The sequence below is a fragment of the Zonotrichia leucophrys genome, unplaced genomic scaffold (assembly GCF_028769735.1).
Source record: "Zonotrichia leucophrys gambelii isolate GWCS_2022_RI unplaced genomic scaffold, RI_Zleu_2.0 Scaffold_55_320004, whole genome shotgun sequence".
NCBI classification, from domain to species: Eukaryota; Metazoa; Chordata; class Aves; order Passeriformes; family Passerellidae; genus Zonotrichia; species Zonotrichia leucophrys.
This window is the reverse complement of record NW_026992260.1, coordinates 112,381-131,069: the sequence shown is the minus strand read 5'-3', so window position 1 is coordinate 131,069 and position 18,689 is coordinate 112,381. Positions and strand designations below refer to the sequence as shown.

At 53.0% G+C, this 18,689-nt stretch overlaps 2 protein-coding genes across 8 annotated transcripts in view; both read right to left on the bottom strand.

Moving 5' to 3' along the window:
• The window catches only part of POLR2A (RNA polymerase II subunit A), a 68,533-nt gene that overhangs the window by 33,023 nt on the left and 16,821 nt on the right, over window positions 1-18,689 (bottom strand). For 4 of the 7 annotated variants that reach the window (XM_064737422.1, XM_064737425.1, XM_064737426.1 and 1 more), the window contains 2 exons: window positions 4,611-4,735; window positions 1,455-1,665 (listed from right to left, as the gene is read on the bottom strand). In XM_064737422.1, coding sequence (XP_064593492.1) covers window positions 1,455-1,665; window positions 4,611-4,735 — 336 coding nt within the window. Of the gene's footprint in view, window positions 1-1,454; window positions 1,666-4,610; window positions 4,736-7,147; window positions 7,281-7,657; window positions 7,723-8,369; window positions 8,591-10,095; window positions 10,137-10,249; window positions 10,412-12,450; window positions 12,481-18,689 lie in introns of those variants that run through there. The other 3 variants (XM_064737423.1, XM_064737424.1, XM_064737427.1) reach the window with 3 other exon arrangements.
• LOC135460546 (DNA-directed RNA polymerase II subunit RPB1-like) lies at window positions 13,714-17,013 on the bottom strand. Its single transcript, XM_064737421.1, has 3 exons — window positions 16,882-17,013; window positions 15,225-15,398; window positions 13,714-13,794 (listed from the first exon to the last, which is right to left on the bottom strand). The coding sequence occupies exons 1-3, from the start codon at window positions 17,011-17,013 to the stop codon at window positions 13,714-13,716; spliced, it is 387 nt and encodes a 128-aa protein (XP_064593491.1).

The following is an 18,689-nucleotide window of genomic DNA, read 5'->3' as shown; positions in this document are numbered from 1 at the left end:
AAACACCTCAAAGATGTCCCAAAACACTCCAGAGATGTCACCAACCCAGGAGAACCATGGAGAACCCAAAACACCTCAAAGATCTCATCAATCCAGGAGAACCCATGGAGAACCCATGGAGAACCCAAAAAACATCAAAGATCTCATCGATCCAGGAGAACCCATGGAGAACCCATGGAGAACCCAAAAAACATCAAAGACCTCATCAATCCAGGAGAACCCATGGAGAACCCATGGAGAACCCATGGAGAACCCAAAACACCTCAAAGATCTCATCAATCCAGGAGAACCCATGGAGAACCCATGGAGAACCCAAAACACCTCAAAGATCTCATCAGTCCTGGAGAACCCATGGAGAACCCAAAATACCTCAAAGATCTCATCGATCCAGGAGAACCCATGGAGAACCCATGGAGAACCCAAAACACCTCAAAGACCTCATCAATCCAGGAGAACCCATGGAGAACCCATGGAGAACCCATGAAGAATCCAAAACAGCTCAAAGATGTCCCAAAACACCTCAGAGATGTCACCAACTCAGGAGAACCCATGGAGAACCCATGTAGAACCCAAAACACCTCAAAGATCTCATCAATCCAGGAGAACCCATGGAGAACCCATGGAGAACCCAAAACACCTCCAAGATGTCCCAAAATCCATGTCCTACATGGACAGGAACATCACCTCACCCTGATGGACACCCCAAAGATGTCCCCACTCCAGGAGAACCCACAGAGAACCCAAAACATTCTAAAAATGATCTTAAAGTCCCCAAAATTCCCTCAAACCAGACCCTCTCCATCTTGGTGACCTTGCACGTGGCCATCAGCGTGTCCCACCTCCAACACCTGCCCTAAACCCCTCAAACCACCCCAAATCCTCCTCAAACACCCTGAGATGCCCCCAAACCCCCTGAGATGCCTCCAAGATGCCCCCAAACCCCCCGAGATGCCCCCAAACCCCCTGAGATGACTCCAAGATGCCCCCAAACCCCCCTGAGATGCCCCCAAACCCCCCGAGATGCCCCCAAACCCCCCGAGATGACTCCAAGATGCCCCCAAACCCCCCGAGATGCCCCCAAACCCCCTGAGATGACTCCAAGATGACCCCAAACCCCCCGAGATGCCCCCAAACCCCCTGAGATGCCCCCACACGCACCCTCTCGAGGAAGACGTCCCTCTTGGTGAACTTGCACATGGCCATCAGCGTGTCCAACACAACAGCACCAGAAACCACCCCAAAACCACCATAAACCACCCCAAATCCTCCTCAAACCCCCTGAGATGCCCCCAAACCCCCTGAGATGCCTCCAAGATGCCCCCAAACCCCCTGAGATGACTCCAAGATGCCCCCAAACCCCCCTGAGATGCCCCCAAACCCCCCTGAGATGACTCCAAGATGCCCCCAAACCCCCCGAGATGCCCCCAAACCCCCCGAGATGCCCCCACACGCACCCTCTCGAGGAAGACGTCCCTCTTGGTGAACTTGCGCACGGCCGTCAGCGTGTCCTGCACGATGCCCATGACGGGCCGGTTGCTCTGGGGGGTGACGATCATCCTGGGCACCATGGCCAGCTCCTGGATCTCCGCCCGCGTCTCCAGAGACTGCGGCAGGTGCAGGTTCATCTCGTCGCCGTCGAAATCGGCGTTGTAGGGCGTGGTGACACTGCGGGGACACCGAGGGGACATTGGGGACACTGGGGACATTGGGGACATCAGAGATACAGGGGACATTGGGGCTTTGAGGGATCTCAGGGACATTGGGACATTGTGGGGACACGGGGCAGGTTCATCTCGTCGCCGTCGAAATCGGCGTTGTAGGGCGTGGTGACACTGCGGGGACATTGGGGACATCAGAGATACAGGGGACATTGGGGACATTGGGGACATTGGGGACACTGGGATCTCAGGGACATTGGGGACATCAGAGATACAGGGGACATTGGGACAGTGTGGGGACACGGGGCAGGTTCATCTCGTCACCGTCGAAATCGGCGTTGTAGGGCGTGGTGACACTGCGGGGACACCGAGGGGACATTGGGGACACTGGGACATCTGGGACATTGGGGACACGGGGGCTTTGAGGGATCTCGGGGACATTGAGGGGACATTGGGACATCAGAGATATTGGGGACATTGGGGACATTGTGGGGACACGGGGCAGGGTCATCTCATGGCATTGTAGGGTGTGGTGACACCGCAGGGACACCAAAGGGACATTGGGACATCTGGGATCTCAGGGACATCATGGGGACATTGGGGACACTGGGGCATTGAGGGATCTCAGGGACATTGGGGACATCGAGGGGACATTGGGACATCTGAGACATTGGGACATTGGGGACATTGTGGGGACACAGGGCAGGTTCATCTCATCGCCGTCAAAGTTGGCGTTGAGGGTGTGGTGACACTGCGGGGACACCAAAGGGACATTGGGACATCAGAGATACAGGGGACACTGGGGGCACTGGGGCATTGAGGGATCTCAGGGACATTGGGGACATTGTGGGGACATTGGGGACATTGTGGGGACACGGGGCAGGTTCATCTCGTCGCCGTCAAAATCGGCGTTGTAGGGCGTGGTGACACTGCGGGGACATTGGGGACATTGGGACATCTGGGATCTCAGGGACATCGTGGGGACATTGGGGACATCAGAGATACTGGGGACATCTGGGACATTGAGACATTGGGGACATCGTGGGGACATTGGGGACATCAGAGATATTGGGGACATTGGGGACATTGTGGGGACACGGGGCAGGGTCATCTCATCGCGTTGTAGGGCGTGGTGACACTGCGGGGACATCGAGGGGACATTGGGGACATTGGGGACATTGGGGACACTGGGGCATTGAGGGATCTCAGGGACATTGTGGGGACACGGGGCAGGGTCATCTCATGGCATTGTAGGGCGTGGTGACACTGCGGGGACATCGAGGGGACATTGGGGACACTGGGGCATTGAGGGATCTCAGGGACATTGGGGACATCAGAGATATTGGGGACATTGGGACATCTGGGATCTCAGGGACATTGGGACATTGTGGGGACACGGGGCAGGTTCATCTCGTCACTGTCGAAATCGGCGTTGTAGGGCGTGGTGACACTGCGGGGACACCAAAGGGACATTGTGGGGACACTGAGGCATTGAGGGATCTCAGGGACATTGGGGACATCATGGGGACATTGGGGACATTATGGGGACACGGGGCAGGTTCATCTCATCGCGTTGTAGGGCGTGGTGACACTGCGGGGACATTGGGGACACCATGGGGACATTGGGGCATTGAGGGATCTCAGGGACATTGGGGACATCATGGGGATATTGGGGACATTGGGGACATTGTGGGGACACGGGGCAGGTTCATCTCGTCACCGTCAAAGTCGGCGTTGTAGGGCGTGGTGACACTGAGGGGACACCAAAGGGACATTGGGGACATCAGAGATACAGGGGACATTGGGACATCTGGGATCTCAGGAACATTGAGGGGACACTGGGACATCTGGGACATTGAGACATTGGGACATTGTGGGGACACGGGACAGGGTCATCTCGTCATGTTATAGGGCGTGGTGACACTGCAGGGACACCAAAGGGACATTGAGGACATTGGGGACACACCAGGGATGGATTCATCTCATCACACAAGGTGGACCAGGGCAGGATTTGGGTTATTTTTGGGGTGATTTTGGGGTGATTTTGGGGTGATTTTTGGGGTGATTTTGGGGTTTTTGGGGTGCTGTACCTGAGGTTCAGGCGGAAGGTGGACCAGGGCAGGATTTGGGTTATTTTTGGGTTATTTTGGGTTATTTTGGGGTGATTTTGGGGTTTTTGGTGCTGTACCTGAGGTTGAGCCGGAAGGTGGACCAAGGCAGGATTTGGGTTATTTTTGGGGTAATTTTTGGGTTAATTTGGGGGTTTTTGGGATAAATTTTGGGGTGCTGTACCTGAGGTTGAGCCGGAAGGTGGACCAGGGCAGGATTTGGGGTAATTTTGGGGTAACTTTTGGGTTGATTTTTGGGTTATTTTTGGGGTAATTTTGGGGTAACTTTTGGGTTATTTTGGGTTATTTTTGGGGTTAATTTTGGGGTTTTTGGGGTGCTGTACCTGAGGTTCAGGCTGAAGGTGGACCAGGGCAGGATTTGGGATAATTTTGGGGTGATTTTTGGGTTATTTTGGGGTAATTTTGGGGTTATTTTTGGGGTTTTTGGGGTGCTGTACCTGAGGTTGAGCCTGAAGGTGGACCAGGGCAGGATTTGGGGTGATTTTGGGGTGATTTTGGGGTTTTTGGGGTAAATTTTGGGGTGCTGTACCTGAGGTTGAGCCTGAAGGTGGACCAGGGCAGGATTTGGGTTATTTTTGGGGTGATTTTGGGGTTTTTGGGTGCTGTACCTGAGGTTGAGCCTGAAGGTGGACCAGGGCAGGATTTGGGGTTATTTTGGGGTATTTTTGGGGTGATTTTGGGGTTTTTGGTGCTGTACCTGAGGTTCAGCCGGAAGGTGGACCAGGGCAGGATTTGGGTTAATTTTGGGGTGACTTTTGGGTTATTTTGGGGTAATTTTTGGGTTATTTTTGGGGTTTTTGGGGTAAATTTTGGGGCGCTGTACCTGAGGTTGAGCCTGAAGGTGGACCAGGGCAGGATCCTGACCCGGTGGCCCATCATGGACATCTTGTGCAGGGTGGGCTGCCGGTTGAAGATGACGATGTCGCCGTCGCACATGTGACGCTCCACCTGTGCCCAAACACCCCAAAAATGGGGACACCCCAAAAATGGGGGACACCCCAAAAATGGGGGACACCCCAAAAAATGGCATCTTTACCCCAAAAATGGGGGACACCCCAAAAAATGGGAAACACCCCAAAAATGGGGGACACCCCAAAAATGGGGGACACCCCAAAAATGGGGAACACCCCAAAAATGGGGAACACCCCAAAAAATGGCATCTTTACCCCAAAAATGGGGACACCCCAAAAATGGGGGACACCCCAAAAATGGGGGACACCCCAAAAATGGGGACACCCCAAAAATGAGAGACACCCCAAAAATGGGGGACACCCCAAAAAATGGCATCTTTACCCCAAAAATGGGGGACACCCCAAAAATGGGGGACACCCCAAAAATGGGGAACACCCCAAAAAATGGCATCTTTACCCCAAAAATGGGGGACACCCCAAAAATGAGAGACACCCCAAAAATGGGGGACACCCCAAAAATGGCATCTTTACCCCAAAATGGCAGGGTCAGAGTGAGGACAATGAGGGGTTCGGGTTAATTCACTCCCTGGTGGTGGTGAACCCCAAAATGATGGACTGAACCCCAAATGTAAAATTGGGAACCCCAAAATCAGGGATTGAACCCCAAATCCAGAGCTCTGAACCCCAAAAATCAGGGACTGAACCCCAAAATCTGGAATTGACCCAAACCCCTGAGCTCTAAACCCCAAAACCAAAAATCCCCCCCACAGCTGTGGTTCCACACCCAATTTTGGGGGTCCTCCAGATTTTTGGGATCCCGCCATGGGTTTTGGGATGCCGTTGCAGTTTTTGGGGTCCCCCAGATTTGGGGATTTTGGGGTTTTGGTGACCCCCAGATTTGGGGTTTTGGTGCTCACCTTGTAGCCGATCTGCAGGTGCAGGTGGCTGGGTTTGGGGTTTTTGGGGTTTTTGGGGATTTTGGGGTTTTTGGGGTTTTGGGGTGCTGACCTTGTACCCAATCTGCAGGTGCAGGTGGCTGGGTTTGGGGTTTTTGGGGTCCCCCATATTTGGGTTTTTGGGGTTTTTGGTGCTCACCTTGTACCCAATCTGCAGGTGCAGGTCGCTGGGTTTTTGGGATTTTGGGGATTTTGGGATTTTGGGGTTTTTGGTGCTCACCTTGTACCCGATCTGCAGGTGGAGGTCGCTGGGTTTGGGGATTTTGGGTTTTTGGGGTTTTTAGGGTTTTTGGGTGCTCACCTTGTACCTGATCTGCAGGTGCAGGTGGCTGGGTTTGGGGTTTTTGGGGATTTTGGGTTTTTGGGGTTTTTGGGGTTTTGGGTGCTCACCTTGTATCCAATCTGCAGGTGCAGGTGGCTGGGTTTGGGGATTCTGGGTTTTTGGGGTTTTGGGGTTTTGGGTGCTCACCTTGTACCCGATCTGCAGGTGGAGTTGGCTGGGTTTGGGGCTTTTGGGTTTTTGGGTTTTTTGGGGTTTTTGGGGTGCTCACCTTATAGCCAATCTGCAGGTGCAGGTCACTGGGTTTGGGGTTTTTGGGGATTTTTGGGTTTTTGGGGTTTGGGGTGCTCACCTTGTACCTGATCTGCAGGTGCAGGTCACTGGGTTTGAGGTTTTTGGGGTCCCCCACATTTGGGGATTTTGGGGTTTTGGGTGCTGACCTTGTAGCCGATTTGCAGGTGCAGGTGGCTGGGTTTGGGTTTTTGGTGACCCCCAGATTTGGGTTTTTGGGGTTTTTGGGTGCTGACCTTGTACCTGATCTGCAGGTGGAGGTCGCTGGGCTTGGGATTTTAGGGTCCCCCATATTTTGGGTTTTAGGGTTTTTTGGTGCTCACCTTGTATCCAATCTGCAGCTGCAGGTCGCTGGGTTTTTGGGATTTTGGGTTTTTGGGTTTTTGGGGTTTTTGGGCGCTCACCTTGTAGCCAATCTGCAGGTGGAGGTCGCTGGGCTTGGGGATTTTGAGGATTTTGGGGTTTTTGGGATTTTTGGGTTTTTGGATGCTCACCTTGTACCCGATCTGCAGGTGCAGGTCGCTGGGTTTTTGGGTTTTTGGGGTTTTGGGGTTTTAGGGTTTTTGGGTGCTCACCTTGTAGCTGATCTGCAGGTGCAGGTCACTGGGTTTTTGGGGATTCTGGGTTTTTGGGTTTTTTGGGTTTTTTGGGGTTTTGGGTGCTCACCTTGTAGCCGATCTGCAGTGCAGGTCGCTGGGCTTGGGGATTTTGGGTTTTGGGGATTTTGGGTTTTTTGGGGTTTTAGGGTTTTTGGGGTGCTCACCTTGTACCCAATCTGCAGGTGCAGGTGGCTGGGTTTGGGGATTTTGGTTTTTTGGGGATTTTGGGGTTTTGGGTGCTCACCTTGTACCCGATCTGCAGGTGCAGGTCGCTGGGCTTGGGGATTTTGGGTTTTTGGGGTTTTGGGGTTTTGGGTGCTCACCTTGTACCCAATCTGCAGGTGCAGGTCGCTGGGCTTGGGGTGGAAGCGCAGGTCGATCCGGTCGCCGTTGTCCCGGATGATGTACTTGGCCCCCGGGTACTGACTGTTCCCCCTGCGCACCAGCTCCTGCAGCCTGGGGGGTGTGGGGTCCGTTTAGGGGTTTTGGGGTCCATTTAGGGGGTTTGGGGTCAATTCAGGGGATTTGGGGTCAATTCAGGGGATTTTGGGGCTCTGGGAGTCACCCCACAACCCTCAGGGTCAGCTGGAGAAGGAGCAGTGGGGGCTAAAGGGGTTTGGGGTGCTTTGGAGTTATTGGGATTTGCTCAAAATCCCCCAAATCCTTCACCCCATCTCCCTGTGTCCACCTCAAACCCCACAATGACACCAAAACCATCTCAAACCTCCATAAATCCACCCCAAACCTCCATAAATCCACCCCAAACCCCATAACTCCATCCCAAACCTCCATAAATCCATCCCAAACCCCACAAACGCCCCACAGATGCCCACCTGTCGATGTTGAAGGGCGTGACGATCTCGGCGAAGGTCATGTTGGCCACCCCAAACCTCCATAACTCCATCCCAAACCTCCATAACTCCATCCCAAACCTCCATAAATCCATCCCAAACCCCCTACAAACCCCATAACTCCATCCCAAACCCCATAGATGCCCACCTGTCGATGTTGAAGGGCGTGACGATCTTGGCAAAGGTCATGTTGGCATCAATGGAGCAGAAGACTCCCACCCCAAACCTCCATAAATCCATCCCAAACCCCATAACTCCATCCCAAACCTCCATAAATCCATCCCAAACCCCATAACTCCATCCCAAACCCCACAATTGCCCACCTGTCGATGTTGAAGGGCGTGACGATCTCGGCGAAGGTCATGTTGGCCACCCCAAACCTCCATAAATACATCCCAAACCCCCTACAAACCCCATAACTCCACCCCAAATCCACCCCAAACCCCACAAATGCCCCCCAAAACCCACCTGTCGACGTTGAAGGGGGTGATGATACCACCAAAGGTCACGTTGGTGGCAATGAAGTGAGGAACACCAACACCAAACCCTCACAAACCCCATAACTCCATCCCAAACCTCCATAACTCCATCCCAAATCCCTACAAACCCCATAACTCCATCCCAAACCTCCATAACTCCATCCCAAACCCCCTACAAACCCCATAACTCCATCCCAAACCCCACAGACGCCCACCTGTCGATGTTGAAGGGCGTGACGATCTCAGCAAAGGTCATGTTGGCGGCGATGGAGCGCGGGACGCCCACCTGGTCGATGGCCAGGTTGGGGTCGGGCGTGATGACCGTGCGCGCCGAGAAGTCGACGCGTTTGCCCATGAGGTTGCCCCGGACCCGACCCTCCTTCCCCTTCAGCCGCTGCTTCAGCGACTTGAGGGGGCGCCCCGACTTCTGCATGGCCTGGCCGGAGGAATTGGGGGGTCAGAACCCCAAAAATCACCCCAAAAATCATCCTGAAATCACCTAAAAATCACCCAAAACTCACCTAAAAATCATCCTGAAATCACCCAAAATCACCCCAAAAATCATCCTGAAATCACCCCAAAATCACCCCAAATCACCCAAAAATCACCTAAAAATCATCCCAAAATCACCCCAAAAATTACCCACCAAAAATCATCCCAAAAATCATACCCAAAATCACCTAAATATAAATCACATCATCCCAAATCACACCCCAAAAATCATCCTGAAATCACTGCAAAAATCACCTAAAAATCATCCCAAAATCACCCCAAAAGTCATCCCAAAATCACTCCAAAATCAGCCCAAAATCACCCAAAAATGACCCAAAAATGACCCAAAAATCACCCCAAAACTCATCCCAAAACTCATCCCAAAATCACCCAAAAATCATCCCAAAAATCACCTCAAAAATCACCTTAAAAATCACCTCAAAAATTATCCCAAAAATCACCTCAAAATCACCCCAAAAATCACCCCAAAGATCCAGAGTCCACCAGGGAACACGAATGGATCACCTGGGAACGTCCCAGGTCCTGATGGGACTTTGGGCTCTGTCCTGTTTGTCCCCTCTCTGTCCCATCTGGGCACCCCAAAATTCTTCAGTGATCCCCAAAACCCCTCAGTGACCCCCAAAACCCCCTGTGACCCTCAAGTGACCCCCAAAACCCCTTTGGTGACCCCCAAAACCCCTCAGTGACCCCCAAACCCCTCAGTGACCCCCCCAGCTCTCCTGGACCTTGGGCAGCATCTTGTCCACCATGGTGGCCACGTGGACCTGGAGCCACCACTTGAATGTCCCTCAACCTGTGACCCCCCAAACCCCCTCAGTGACCCCCCAAAACCCCTCAGTGACCCCCAAACCCCTCAGTGACCCCTCAGTGACCCCCAAACACCCCCAGTGACCCCACAGTCTCCGGACCGGGCAGCTCCTTGTCCACCATGGTGGCCACGGACCTGGACCACTTGACTGGACCACCACCTGAATGTCCCTCAACCTGTGTCACCTCAACCCCCCCTGTGACCCCCCAAACCCCCTCAGTGACCCCCAAACCCCCTCAGTGACCCCTCAGTGACCCCCAAAACCCCTCAGTGACCCCCCCAGACTCTCCTGGACCTTGGGCAGCTCCTTGTCCACCATGGTGGCCACGTGGACCTGGAGCCACCACCTGAATGTCCCTCAACCTGTATCACCCCAAACCCCCCTGTGACCCCCAAAACCCCTCAGTGACCCCTCAAACCCCTTTGGTGACCCCAAACCCCCCTGTGACCCCACAGCACCGGGCAGGCCGGGCAGCTCGTTGTCCACCATGGTGGCCACGTGGACCTGGAGCCACTTGACCTGGAGCCACCACCTGAATGTCCTCAACCTGGGACCCCCAAAACCCTCAGTGACCCCCAAACCCCCTGTGACCCCCAAACCCCCCCATGACCCGCAGTACCCGGGGCAGGCCGGGCAGCTCGTTGTCCACCATGGTGGCCACGTGGACCTGGAGCCACCACCTGAATGTCCCTCAACCTGTATCACCCCAAACCCCTTTGGTGACCCCCCAAACCCCTCAGTGACCCCCAAACCCCCCAGTGACCCCGCAGTACCCGGGGCAGGCCGGGCAGCTCGTTGTCCACCATGGTGGCCACGTGGAACTGCAGCAGTTTGACGTCCTCGGCGATGACGTGCGCGGCCGCCCCGTTCTGCTCGTTGCGCCGCAGTTGGTTGTTGATCTTGACGATGTCGGCCAACTTGTGGGTCAGGTCATCCTGGGGACACCCCAAAAATTACCCAGGTGACCCCCAAAATTCATGGGGGGACCCTAAAATTTATGGAGGAACCCCAAAATTTATGGGGATGACCCCAAGATTCATTTATGGGGGGGTTTGGGGTTGATGGAAAGGGGTGGGAATGACCAAAGGGGCGTGGGAAGGGTTTAGGGTGGGAGAAAAATGGGGAGACCCCAAAGAGTGTTGGGGGTGACCCCTAAAAAGGGATTGGGGACCCCAAAAGGCATCAGGAACCCCAAAACCCACCCTAGGACCCCACAAAAGCTGCCCCAGTGTCCAAGCTGGTTGTGGGCAGAGCCCTGCATGGCCATGGCTGGGCACGGTGCCCCAGGGATCCCAATACCACCCCAAACAGCCCCAAAATCCCACAAAATGACCCCAAAACTCCTTAGAATCACCCCAAAACTCCACCTGGTTGTGGGCAGAGAAGTGCATGACTACAGACAGACACACGGACAGGGGCAGCATGGTGCCCCAGGGACCCCAATACCACCCCAAACAGCCCCAAAATCCCACAAAATGACCCCAAACCTCACAGAATGACCCCAAAACTTCATAAAATCACCCCAAACCCCACCTGGTTCCGAGCTGAGCCCTGCACGACCACGGCCGGACACACGGACAGCGGCAGCACTGTACCCCAAACACCCCTAGTACCCCAATATCACCCCAAAACCACCCCAAAACCCCACAAAATGATCCCTAAACCTCACAGAATCACCCCAAAATGACCCCAAAGCCCACCTGGTTCCGGGCTGACCCTTCATGACCACGGCCGGACACACGGACAGTGATGGCACCGGCAGCACCGTGCACCAAACACCCCAATAACCCCCAATATCACCCCAAAACCACCCCAAACCCCCACAGAATCACCCCAAAGCCCACCTGGTTCCGAGCTGACCCCTGCATGACCAGAGCCGGACGCACGGACAGCGGCAGCACTGTGCCCCAAACACCCCCAGTATCACCCCAAACCCCCACAAAACGACCCCAAACCCCACAGAATCACCCCAAAACAACCCCAAAGCCCACCTGGTTGCGGGCCGAGCCCTGCATGACCACGGCCGGGCACACGGACAGCGGCGGCACTGTGCCCCAAACATCCCCAATATCACCCCAAACCCACCCCAAAACCCCACAGAATGATCCTTAAACCCCACTAAATGACCCCAAAACCACCCCAAACCCCCCCAAACCCCCCAGAATGACCCCAAAGCCCACCTGGTTGCGGGCCGAGCCCTGCATGACCACGGCCGGGCGCACGGACAGCGGCGGCACCGGCCCAAACATCCCCAATATCACCCCAAAACCACCCCAAACACCCCCAAAATCCCACAAAATTACCCCAAAACTCCTTAAAATCACCCCAAAACCACTCCAAAGCCCACCTGGTTCCGAGCTGACCCCTGCATGACCACGGCCGAGTGCACAGACAGCGATGGCACCATGCCCACAAACCCTCAATAACCCCCAATATCACCCCAAAACCCCACAGAATGACCCCAAAACCACCCCAAAACACCCCCAATATCACCCCAAAACCACCCCAAAACCCCACAGAATCACCCCAAAACCACCCCAAACATCCCCAGTATCACCCCAAAACCACCCCAAACCCCACAGAATGACCCCAAAACCCGCCAAAATGACCCCAAAGCCCACCTGGTTCCGGGCCGATCCCTGCATGACCACGGCCGGGTGCACGGACAGCGGCGGCACCGGCCCAAACATCCCCAATATCACCCCAAAACCACCCCAAACACCCCCAAAATCCCACAAAATTACCCCAAAACTCCTTAAAATCACCCCAAAACCACTCCAAAGCCCACCTGGTTCCGAGCTGACCCCTGCATGACCACGGCCGGACGCACGGACAGTGACGGCACCGGCAGCACTGTGCCCCAAACACCCCACTGACCCCCAATATCACCCCAAAACCCCACAGAATGATCCCTAAACCCCCCAAAACCACCCCAAACCCCACAGAATCACCCCAAAACGACCCCAAAGCCCACCTGGTTCCGAGCCGAGCCCTGCATGACCACGGCCGGGCGCATGGACAGCGGCGGCACTGTGCCCCAAACACCCCCAAAACCACCCCAAAACCACCCCAAACCCCACAGAATGATCCCCAAACCCCACAGAATCACCCCAAAACTCCCCAAAGCCCACCTGGTTGTGGGCTGAGCCCTGCATGACCACGGCCGGGCGCACGGACAGCAGCGACACAGTGCCTCAAGGACCCCAAAACCACCCCAAACACCCCCAAAACCCCACAGAATGACCCCAAAACGACCCCAAATCCCCCCAAAACCACCCCAAAGCCCACCTGGTTGCGGGCTGACCCCTGCATGACCACGGCCGGGCGCACGGACAGCGGCGGCACCGGCAGCACCGTGCCCCAAACACCCCCAATATCACCCCAAAACCCCACAGAATGATCCCTAAACCCCCCAAAACCACCCCAAAGCCCACCTGGTTGCGGGCCGAGCCCTGCATGACCACGGCCGGGCACACGGACAGCGGCGGCACCGGCCCAAACATCCCCAATATCACCCCAAAACCACCCCAAACAGCCCCAAAATCCCACAAAATTACCCCAAAACTCCTTAAAATCACCCCAAAACGACCCCAAAGCCCACCTGGTTGCGAGCCGAGCCCTGCATGACCACGGCCGGGCGCACGGACAGCGGCGGCACCGGCAGCACCGTGCACACCATCCACTCGGGCCGCGCGAACTTGGGGTCCATGCCCAGCACGAAGCACTCCTCGTCCGAGATGCGCTTGAAGATCTCGTGCACGCGCTCGGGGCTCAGCAGGATCTTCTTCTCCTGAGAGTCCTCGTTGACGTGTTTCCATTCGGCGTAGAGCTCCAGCCCCGAGCGGCGGATGCGCGGCTGGTACCGCCCACAGCCCCCGTGGCCCTGAATGGGGCAAAAATGGGTTAAAAATGGGTTAAAAATGGGGTTATTGGGGTTTCCATTCGGCACAGAGCTCCAGCCCCGAGCGGCGGATGCGCGGCTGGTACCGCCCACACCCACCATGGCCCTGAATGGGGCAAAAATGGGGTTTAATGGGTTAAAAATGGGTTAAAAATGGGGTTTAATGGGTTAAAAATGGGGTTATTGGGGCTTCCATTCAGCACAGAGGAGCAGCAGATGCGCGGCTGGTACCGCCCACACCCACCATGGCCCTGGATGGGTTAAAAATGGGTTAAAAATGGAGTTTAATGGGTTAAAAATGGGTTAAAAATGGGGTTTAATGGGTTAAAAATGGGGTTATTGGGGCTTCCACTCGGCACAGAGCTCCAGCCCCGAGCGGCGGATGCGCGGCTGGTACCGCCCACACCCACCGTGGCCCTAAAAACACAGAAACAGGGCAAATATGGGGTTAAAATGGGGTTTAATGGGTTAAAAATGGGGTTTAATGGGTTAAAAATGGGGTTATTGGGGCTTCCACTCAGCACAGAGCTCCAGCCCCGAGCGGCGGATGCGCGGCTGGTACCGCCCACACCCACCATGGCCCTGAAAACAGGGAGAAATGGGGCAAAAATGGGTTAAAAATGGGTTAAAAATGGGGTTTAATGGGTTAAAAATGGGTTAAAAATGGGGTTTAATGGGTTAAAAATGTGTTAAAAATGAGGTTATTGTGGTTCCCAAATTTTGGGGCTAGAAATGGGAATTTTGGGGTCACAAACAGGGATTTTGGGGCCACATATGGGAATCCATAAATGGGAATTTTTGGGGCTACAAATGGGAATTTTTGGGTTACAAAGAGAATTTTGGGGTCACAAACAGGGATTTTAGTGCTACAAATGGGAATCCACAAATGAGAATTTTGGGGCTACAAACAGGGATTTTGGGGCCACAAACAGGGATTTTGGGGCTACAAAGAGAACTTTGGGGCCACAGAGGGGAATTTTGGGGTCACAAATGAGAATTTTGGGGCTACAAACAGGGATTTTGGGGCCACAAACAGGGATTTTAGGGCCACAAATGACAATTTTGGGGCCACAAGCAGGGATTTTGGGGACACATATGGGAATTCACAAATGGCAATTTTGGGGCCACAAACAGGGGTTTTGGGGCCACAAAGAGAATTTTGGGGCCACAAATGGCAATTTTGGGGCCACAAACAGAATTTTAGGGTCACAAACAGGGATTTTGGCGCCATATATGGGAATCCACAAATGAGAATTTTGGGGCTACAAACAGGGATTTTGGGGCCACAAACAGGGATTTTGGGGCCACATATGGGAATTCACAAATGGGAATTTTAGGGTCACAACCATGGATTTTAGGGCCACAAATGACAATTTTGGGGCCACAAATGGGAATTTTGGGGCCACAAAGAGAATTTTGGGGCCACAAATGGCAATTTTGGGGCCACATATGGGAATCCATAAATGGGAATTTTGGGGCCACACATGGCAATTTTAGGGCCACAAATGGCAATTTTAGGGCCACAAATGGCAATTTTGGGGCTACAAACAGGGATTTTGAGGCTACAAAGAGAATTTTGGGGCCACAAATGGGAATTCTGGGGCCACACCCAGGGGTTTTGGGGCTACAAAGAGAATTTTGGGGCCACAAACAGAATTTTAGGGTCACAACCAGGGATTTTAGGGCCACAAATGACAATTTTGGGGCTACAAAGAGAATTTTGGGGCCACAAATGGGAATTTTGGGGGCACAACCAGGGATTCTGAGGCTACAAAGAGAATTTTGGGGCCACATATGGGAATCCACAAATGGCAATTTTGGGGCCCCAAATGGGAATTTTGGGGCACCTTCTCCTTGGCGAGGTCGTCGTCGCCCTCGGGCTGCTCCACGCCGAACTTGTGGTCCATCTCCTCGCCGCCCTCGCAGATGTTCTTGCCCTTGCAGAGGTCGTAGACGTGCGTGAGGCGCTTCTTGGGCTGCCCCTTGGACTTGCCCAGGATGTCCTTGATCTTGGGGTTGTTCTGCAGGAACCAACGGCCCCGGGGTCAGAGAGGCGGGGTTGGGGTTAAAAAATTCATTTTGGGGGCAGGAATGGGGTTCTGGGGTTAAAAAATCCAGGTTTGGGGGCAGGAATGGGGTTTTGGGGTCAGGAATGGGGGTTTGGGGGCAGGAATGGGGGTTTGGGGGCAGAAATGGAATTTTGGGGTTAAAAATCCAGGTTTGGGGGCAGGAATGGGGTTTTGGGGTCAGGAATGGAGGTTTGGGGGCAGGAATGGGGGTTTGGGGGCAGGAATGGGGGGCTGGGGGCAGGAATGGGGGGTTGGGGCAGGAATGGGGGTTGGGGTTAAAAAATTCATTTTGGGGGCAGGAATGGGGGTTCTGGGGTTAAAAATCCAGGTTTGGGGGCAGGAATGGGGTTTTGGGGTTAAAGATCCAGGTTTGGGGGAAGGAATGGGGTTTGGGGGCAGGAATGGGGGTTTGGGGTTAAAAAATTCATTTTGGGGGCAGGAATGGTGTTCTGGGGTTAAAAAATCCAGGTTTGGGGTCAGGAATGGGGGTTTGGGGTCAGAAATGGAACTTTGGGGTTAAAAATACAGGTTTGGGGGCAGGAATGGTGTTTTGGGAGCAGGAATGGAATTTTGGGGTTAAAAATCCAGGTTTGGGGGCAGGAATGGGGGTTTGGGGTTCAAAAGTTCATTTTGGGGGCAGGAATGGGGTTTGGGGTTAAAAATACAGGTTTGGGCGCAGGAATGGCATTGTGGGGGCAGAAGGCTTTTTGGGGTTTTTTTTGTTTTTTTGTGGGTTTTGGGGTTTTTTGGGGGGTTTTTTGGTGTTTTTTTTTGGGGGATTTTTGGGGTTTTTTTGTGGGTTTCTGGGGTTTTTTTGAGGGTTTTTTTGGTTCTTTTGGGAGTTTTTTTGGTGGGTTTTTGGGGTTTTGTTTGGGGTTTTTTGTGGGTTTTTGGGGTTTTTTTTGGGTTTTTTTGTGGGTTTTTGGGTTTTTTTGGGGTTTTTATGGGGGTTTTTTGGGGGGCTTTTTTGGGGTTTTGTTTGGATATTTTGGGGTTTTTTTGTGGGTTTTTTGGGGTTTTTTTGGTGGGGTTTTTTTTGTGGGTTTTTTGGGTTTTTTTGTGGGTTTTTGGGGTTCTTTTGGGAGTTTTTTTGGGGTTTTTTGGGTTTTTTTGGGGTTTTTTGGGGTTTTGTTTGGGCTTTTTTGTGGGTTTTTGGGGTTCTTTTGGGAGTTTTTTTGGTGGGTTTTTGGGTTTTTTTGGGGTTTTTATGTGGGTCTTTTGGGGGGCTTTTTTGGGGTTTTGTTTGGATATTTTGGGGGTTTTTTTGTGGGGTTTTTTTGTGGGTTTTTTGGGGTTTTTTTTCAGGGTTTTTTTGGGTTTTTTTGGGGGGTTTTTTGGGTTCTTTTGGGAGTTTTTTTGGTGGGTTTTTGGGGTTTTGTTTGGGGTTTTTTGGGGGGTTTTTTGTGGTTTTTTTGGGGGTTTTTTGGGGTCTCACCGAGTCCACGAGCAGCTTGGAGCAGAAGAAGCAGACGCAGCGCAGGATTTTCATGGTTTTCCCCAAAAAGCCAACGTGGAACACGGGCTTGGCCAGCTCGATGTGGCCAAAGTGACCGGGACACTCCGTCATGTTCCCTGGGGACACCCCAAAACCCCATCAGGGACACCCCGAAACCCCATCAGGGACACCCCAAAATCACACCAGGGACACCCCAAAATCGGGCTGGGGACACCCCAAAGTTACATCAGGGACACTCCATTGTGTTCCCTGGGGACACCCCGAAATCACGTCAGGGACACCCCAAAATCCGATCAGGGACACTCCAAAATTGGGCTGGGGACACCCCAAAATTATACTGGGGGACACCCCGAAATCACACCAGGGGCACCCCAAAATCCGATCAGGGACACCCCAAAATCCCACTGGGGACACCCCAAAATTGGATTGGGAACACCCCAAAATTGTACTGGGGGACACTCCAAAATTGTACTGGGGGACACCCCAAAATCGGGCTGGGGACACCCCAAAGTTACATCAGGGACACCCTAAAATCACATCAGGGACACTCCATTGTGTTCCCTGGGGACACCCCGAAATCACGTCAGGGACACCCCAAAATCCCACTGGGGACACCCCAAAACTGGATCAGGGACACTCCAAAATTGTACTGGGGGCACCCCAAAATTGGGCTGGGGACACCCCAAAATCACACCAGGGACACCCCAAAATCCCATCAGGGACACCCCAAAATTGGGTTGGGATGGAGGGAACCCACCCTGAGTGGGGTTTCGGGGTGGGATGGGAAGAATCCTTAAAAACGTCCTGTAAAAATGAGCACCCCAAAAAACCGGAATGCCAAAAATAAAAGAACAACTTCACAACTTTTACGAAGTTGTGATGTTGCTTCTTTCCTCTGCAAAGCACACCCCAAAAAATGAAAATATTTAAAAAAATTAACATCAATAAAAAGAAAACACCAGAAAAAAAAATCCAAAAAAATTTAAAATAAAAAAAATCCCCAAAAGCAAAAAAATTAAATCCCAAAAAACGAAAATTAAAAAAATTAAGAAATTTTTAAAAATCCCCCCAAAAATGAAAATCCAAAAAAAAAAATCCAAAAAAAGAAAATCCCCCCAAAAAATTAAAATTAAAAGAAAAATAAAGTCCCAAAAAAATGAAAACCCCAAAGAAAATGAAAATCCCCCCAAAAAAATGGAAAAAAAAAAATTTAAAAACCCCAAAAAAATGAAAATCCCAAAAGGAGCTCCGCAAAAAGGGAACCCCTTAAAAAACGACACCCCAAAACCAATAAATCCCCCCAGTAAAGAGAATTTTATAGGGTTTAGTGCCCTCTGTGTGAAAATTCGGGGGTTCAGGGGGTCCCTGTGAACATTTGGGGCTTTGGGGTCCCCCATGAGAATTTTGGGGTTGAGGGGGGAGGATTTTGGGGTTCAGGGTCCCCATTCCAGGAGGATTTTTGGGGTCCCCTCAGTGAGGATTTCGGGGTTCAGGACCCCCCCCATGAGGATTTTGGGGTTCAGAGTCCCCATTCCAGGCGGATTTTGGGGTTCAGAGTCCCCATTCCAGGCGGATTTTGGGGTTCAGGGTCCCCTCCCATGAGGATTTTGGGGTTCAGGGTCCCCTCCCAATGAGGATTTTGGGGTTCAGGGTCCCCATTCCAGGCGGATTTTGGGGTTCAGGGTCCCCATTCCAGGCGGATTTTGGGGTTCAGGGTCCCCTCAATGAAGATTTTGGGGTTCAGGACCCCCTTCCATGAGGATTTTGGGGTTCAGAGTCCCCATTCC